A 6909-nucleotide genomic window follows, 5' to 3' on the forward strand; every position below is an offset into this window, starting at 1 on the left:
ATCATTTTCCAAGAGAAAAATAAGTGACTCTCTGTTAGTAGGAACGAACCTTTGTTCCTTTTGTCAATTTTTCTTTAGTCGACTATATTGTCAAACCAAACACCTATGGTAGGAGAAATTCTTTAGTTAAGATGACTAGACCAAGTGATTAATTGACATAACCCACATCGGAGGACGAGACCAAAATACTAGTAGGAAGTAACTCAGTCGGAATGAACTAATCCGAAATGCGATCGAGTGAGAAACTCATTTGGCAGCCAAAAAAAGAACTCCTGTAGCTGATTTTTGTTACAACCACACCAAGCTTTTGAGTAAAAACTACATTGGTTATATCAACTCATGTTCTTGTCACTGCATCTGTAGCACGGATCTCAAAGTAATCATCCAGGCTGTGTACAGTTCCATTTGCACAAATTTACGAAACCCATATATATATAGTGTGTGGCTTTATTGAACCATATTCATCTTTTTTTTTTCAATACAAATGAATATTTTAATGATTTTGGATTTATCTTATTTTTTTGCAAGAATGATTTATGAATGATATACTAAAATATAGATGATTCGGATCGTTGAAAATATTACAAAGTAGACCCTACAAAATGGGTGTCAAACTATGTGTCTAAAATGAATGTCAAAATATGTGTCTAAAGTGAGGGACAACATGTGGTGTTATTCCACAACTTTTTTTAACGATCCATATGTATATATGCATATAGTGGGCGTGTTGGGACAAAATTGAGGTGAGTTAATCATATTTCTTGTGTGTTAATACATCTAAGCAAAATTTTAGGTGAACTCGTAATGTTCTTGGACAACTCAATTTGTTATGACAAGAAACCAGATGGAACTGGGCTGTTAGACCCACCTTGACTACTTACAGTCCATTGCTTTTTTACGTACCTTATCATAAGGAGGCATCATCATTATCTTTCATACTATATCGTCCATTGCTTTTCTGCATACCTTATCATAAGGAGGCATCATCATTATCTTTCGTACTATCTCAATTCCCCTGCACTTACCTCATCAAGAAAGAAAGAAAGAAGATGGATGACCTTGCATTTTCGTTGGCAAACAGACTCATTGAAAAGCTCATCTCCATTGCTTCTGAGGAGATTTGCTTGGCGTGGGGCGTTAAAGCGAATGTGCAGAAGCTTGGACGCACCATGTCGACCATCAAAGACGTCCTCTTGGATGCCGAAGAGAAGCAAGCACATAACAGTGAGCTACGCAGTTGGCTACAACAACTTAAAGATGTGTTCCTTGATGCGGAGGATCTGTTGGACGCGTTTGAGTGCGAAGCTTTGCGAAGGCAAGTGGTTCATGGCAGTGGCACAAATAGAAAGGTACGCCATTTCTTTTCCCGCTCTAATCCAGTTGCATTCCGCTTGCGAGTAGGTCATGGAATTAAGAAGATAAGAGAAAGGTTACATGAGCTTAAAGACGATAAGAATTTTGCTGATCATGGGAGGGAGAATAGGAATACGACCCACTCCTTTGTCCGTGCTTCGGAGGTTATTGGTAGAGAAACAGAAAAAAATAAGGTTGTTGATCTTCTAATGGTACAAGGCAATGATCATCAAAGTGAGGATAATGGGAATGTATCTGTTATTCCGATAGTGGGATTTGGAGGTTTAGGGAAGACCACACTTGCCAAGTTGGTGTACAATGATGAGAGAGTCGTTGGGAGTTTTGAATTAAGAATGTGGCAGTCTGTGACAGTGGACTTTGATGTTACTAGATTGACAAGAGAGATCCTCGGCTCTGCATTAGGTACGAAGATCAGTGAAGGGTCGTCTCTGGATCAGTTACAAGAACAACTACGAGACGCTTTAAAGGATAAGAAATTTCTACTTGTCTTGGATGATGTGTGGAACGAAGATTGTATCAAATGGAGCGAGTTGAGAGATTTGTTGATAGAGGGGGCCAAGGTGGGAACTAAGATTTTGGTGACGACACGGAATATCTCAGTTGCTTCAATCATGGGGACAGTTGGAAACATAAATTTAGACATTCTCTCTTTTGAGGATTGTTTGTCTTTGTTTGTAAAGTGTGCATTTAAAGAAGGACAAGAAAGACATCATCCAAGCCTTTATGAAATGGGAAAAGATATTGTAAGAAAGTGCGGAGGGGTTCCCTTAGCTGTGAAAACCTTAGGGAGTCAACTTTACTCAAAGACTGATGAGCGTCAATGGAGATTGATTAGAGATTCTGAGATATGGGAACTAGAACGAGATGGAGTTGGTCACATTCTACCAGCTTTGAGAGTGAGTTATACTCAATTGCCCTCTCATTTGAAACAGTGTCTTGCTTCTTGTTCAATTCTTTCAAAGAATTACATTGAATTTGATAGCAGGGAAGTGATCAATCATTGGATGGCACATGGAATCCTTGAATCTCGTGATCATGGGAATATGGAGTTGGAAGATGTTGGTGAGCTATATTTCAAAGAGTTATGGGAGAGATCTTTCTTTCAAAATGTTAATGATCACATTTTCTTCTATAATTTTGATATGCATGATCTCATCCACGACCTTGTACAGTTAGTCACACAAGGTGAGAGTTTTACAGTAGACTCTGCATGCACCAAAGGCATCCCTGAAAATGTTAGGCATCTTACAATTTTGGAAATTGGCCAAAATGTTTCAACAGCCTTGCAAAAGTTGAACAAAGTGCGGACTATAAATGTACCGAGTTATATAACTATTGATGGATCCTTCCTCTGCACATGCATTTCAAGATTCAAATATCTGCGGGTGCTTAAGTTTGTCAATGTATCAGTGGAAGTGTTGCCAAATTCCATTGGTTCTTTGAAGCATTTGAGAAGCCTGGACTTCTATCAAAGTGAAGGAATCACCGAACTACCCAATTCATTTTGTAAGTTGCAGAGCTTGCAAAGTCTGAGTCTCGGTGGATGTGTGAATCTTGAAGTGTTGCCTAGAGACATGAGAAAGTTGATCAACCTTAGATACCTTGAATTAACCACAAAACAATCAAGTTTTCCAGAGAATGGAGTGGGATGCTTGACATCACTTCGATATCTTTGTATTCAGGATTGTAGTTATCTAACGTGTTTGCCGCATGATACGAGTTATCTTGCGTCATTATGCACTCTGACCATACTTAATTGTAAACAACTTGATTTGGTGATGGAAAACTATCAAGTAATTCCACTAAGGCTCAAAAAATTGGGGATTGTAGGATTCCCACGAATGGTGGCATTGCCTGAATGGTTTCAAGGAGCCACAAACACACTACAAGACTTGGTTATTGGGGATTGTGAGAATTTGGAGGCATTACCTGGGTGGTTGACGAGTTTCACATCGCTTAGAATGGTTGGCCTCAAATCATGTCCCAAACTGTTGTCTTTGCCAGAGAAGATGCATCGCCTCACTGCCTTAACAACACTTAGAATCAGAAAGTGTCCTGATCTGGAGAGGAGATGCCAGCGCGACACAGGAGAAGATTGGCCAAAGATTTCTCATGTTCCAAATGTTGATTTTGAATAGAATCATGGGCACTGTCTTTAATGCCTCTCAGTTTCTCTGTTTGTGTTTGTGTTTGTTTTTGTATAGTCTAATATTTTCTTGTTTTTGGGTTGCTTGTATTTTGTTCAGGTCGATGTAAATTGTGTTGATTTATTATTTCAGTAGATTTAAGCATGCGTGCAAACATGTTGGTTTATTGGAATATTACTCCATTTCATTCAACCTTTTCTTACATCAGACTCCTTCCTTATCAGTCATACTTTCAGTCAACCTTACTTCACTATTTTGCTTGACTAGTTGTTTTTAGGAAGCTCAAGTTTTTCAGAAGCGGTATTCACCGATTAGTAAATCCGACGGTAAGTGATTTCACCATCATCAAACTAGGCGAAAGTATCCAAGGAATTCAGCATTTAATTAGGCATATACAAAGCCGTTCCATTGTTACAACTGGTAGTTAAAGCTTGGCCATGGCACAGGGGGCTTCCCTTCTAGTTTTTGGTTGACCACAAGCTTTAATTATGCAAATCAAAAGCTTCACAAACAGAAGCTGCAGTTTTTGTATATGCGAAATCGAATTCTCAGAAGCACTACAGAGAAAGGAAGATGCAGCTGGAAATGGAATGAACTAATCCCAAATGCAAAGCAGTAAGTAAATCAGTCGGAAGCCGGAAAAAGATAGGGCTTTATATATACTAGGTCCAGCTGACAAGAGAATTACCATACATTAAGGGAAGCTAGGAAAAGAAGAACTCCAGCTGATTTTCTGTTACAACCACACTAAGCTTTTGAGTAAAAACTGCATTAGTCACATCAACTCCTGTTCTTGTCACTGCATCTTCAGCACGGATTTGAAAGTAACCATCCAGGTTGTGTACAATCCATCTGCACAAGTTTACTAAACCCATGAAAAATAAATTCACTTCTGTTGTGCATTACTCGCCACCTCACTTGGCAAATAGCTTTTAGAAGTTCAATGCCAGAACAAAAAAAAATTAGAAGTTATAACAATCGACAATAAGAAGCATGTTGCACCTTTCAGCTACTATCTAAAAATCAACCAATTTTCTTAAATCTTATCTGACATTACTAAAAGAGAAAATTAGATTGAGTCACCCTCTTAATCGCATAAACACGAAACAAAGGAAGTTCTAAGAAATGACAATCCAAAATCAAGAATCTGATACATCTTAAGAATTAGATAATGGTTCTCACGTGACTGATGTAGCTCGTTAGGGAATTTATACAAAACGATTCTTCTTTCAATCTAAACAGAACTTATAACAATCGGCCACAAGAAGCATGAGCTTGGCATGAACCTGAACACAGGCAAGTTATGCACCATCCAGCTACTTAGAAGGAAATCACATATGAGGCTCAGTTTCAATCCTTATATGGCATTACTATAAGAACAAATCATATTGGAGTTACCCTCTTGATGGCAAGAAAAAAAAAACAAAGGGAGTTCCACACATTCATTATTTTTTCAAGAAGTGACAATCTGAAAAACAAGAATCAGATACTTTTGAATGAGGAATGGTTTCATCTAAAGCATAAAGAAGAACAAGCAAGGTATTGAAGGCTTATGATATATCTCCTCCCTCTACCTTCCCTTCATGTAGAAGTCGAATTAGAGCAAACAACAGGAAAGATTACAGTTATTTGGGACAGAGAGAGCAGAGATCGATGTTGGACTCGAAAATGTGTCTCGTGTCTCTCACATGACACCACTAAACGGAAATTTGGATGAAATTCTCTCAAATCCAATGACAGTGTTATTTGACTGTCTTATGTTGGTTAAGGGGGTAAATCGAAAGAAAAAAAAAAACAGTTCCAGGGGTAATTGGCAGCCTTGTGACAGTTTGGAGGGGTAATTGGCGGTTTACCGTTCTCCAGTCTACTAATTATAACTACTGACGATTTCACCATCATCAAACTATACGCAAGTATCAGATGAATTCAGAACATACCCTGCGCAACAACTGATGGTTGTAACACTTAGAGTGAAAAAAGGCAGCAACTGCTGACAGCAAAGGGGCTTGAAAAGGTCGCCATCAGCATCCAAACAATATATGTCTTGCATGATACAAATCGTACATTATTCTAATATATATCCTACAATGACACCCCAAAAAGTGCCAGAGCCATTGAGACCTATGATTTTCCAGGTTTCTAAGTAAATACCAAGTAGGCCATCCAAGCAGCTTTTCCACTGATCAAGGATTGCTCCTTCAAATTAATCATGCCCGAACTGCAACAAACGAAGACAAGTGCTAAATTCCAGAACTGAAAATATCAAATTAAGCATAAAATTAAAATGTTCTGAATTCAAGCACAAAAACCAATTCAACTAAAGCCATTCACTTATTCATTTATACGATTATGGCCTCCGGTGATTCCATTAAGTACTCAAAGTAACTGACACTAAGAGATGAGACTTGGTTGAACCAATAAAATAGAAGCACTCCTACAAGCAATAGGAATCGGCAGATTCGGCACACAACTAAAATACCTCTTATATTAATGTGGAAAGACAATTCAAACAAAACTGATATCACCGAGAAGTTCAACTAAAGAAACTTCAGGTAGAATTGAGAAATGAAAAACAACTAGATTGACAACTCACTTGCCTTGAAAGTGTAAGATAGCTGCTTTGACACAACCGGTGCTGCATCAGCGGGCCTGCCAGGCCTAACAGTTGGAGAACAAATTGTAGGCATGTGGAATTCAATAGCCGGAAATTGAAAAGGTTAAAGTGTGGACAACCATTTAACACTCAGACTCGAGAGACACCCACATTAAAGGTTATTGATACAAACTTCAGTTTCAACACTCAGACTCGAGAGACACCCACATTGAGAAACATAGTAAATACCAGATTGTTCTTGAAAACACTGAACTTTAGGAATGAAGATTGGGAGGGGAGGGGAAGACAAAAAAAACTAAAATTGACAGACCCCGTCTTCAAATTTCACAAAAAGGAACAAAACCCAGTAATGTAAAAACATTTGTAAGCTGACACCCCGGAGAGGAATTTGAAGCCCCTCCCTGCTTATTAAATGCAACAGGGTTGGTTTTTGTTTCTTTGTTCATTTTTCTGATGACGTATAAATTGTAGCAATGGTCATTTAAATAAGGGAATTTTAACGAAAAGCTCTCGATACTGTTCACTTTAACGAAAAACCACATTTTTACACTAAAAAGTCAATCCTGGTACTATTCACTATACCCTTTATTTTGTCCTTATCATTAAAACTCAAAGTTTTCAAGCCCTTTTCATTAGTTTTTCTTTTAAATAAATAAGGTAGGTTTTATATGATCATACCCGTTTGAGCTATCAGCTTATACATAGTCTTTATCTAAAGAGATCTCCATGTTGTTTAAAAAGTAAAGACTACTTGTGAGGCTCATTATACGTCGA

At 38.1% G+C, this 6909-nt stretch overlaps 1 protein-coding gene and 1 long non-coding RNA gene across 2 annotated transcripts; one reads left to right on the plus strand and one right to left on the minus strand.

Annotated features, from left to right (window-relative positions):
- Positions 1–911: 911 nt before the first annotated feature.
- Positions 912–3689, plus strand: LOC126600663 (putative disease resistance protein RGA4). The gene has a single exon (XM_050267270.1). It carries the CDS (start codon positions 1050–1052, stop codon positions 3510–3512), a length of 2463 nt encoding a protein of 820 aa, XP_050123227.1. The 5' UTR covers positions 912–1049; the 3' UTR covers positions 3513–3689.
- A 463-nt stretch (positions 3690–4152) lies between these two features.
- Positions 4153–6585, minus strand: LOC126600669 (uncharacterized). The gene is made up of 3 exons (XR_007615505.1): positions 6115–6585; positions 5459–5739; positions 4153–4373 (listed from the first exon to the last, which is right to left on the minus strand). It is a non-coding gene; the product is annotated as an uncharacterized LOC126600669 (long non-coding RNA).
- Between the last annotated feature and the right edge of the window lie 324 nt (positions 6586–6909).

This window comes from Malus sylvestris, chromosome 14 (assembly GCF_916048215.2).
Source record: "Malus sylvestris chromosome 14, drMalSylv7.2, whole genome shotgun sequence".
Classification (NCBI taxonomy): Eukaryota; Viridiplantae; Streptophyta; class Magnoliopsida; order Rosales; family Rosaceae; genus Malus; species Malus sylvestris.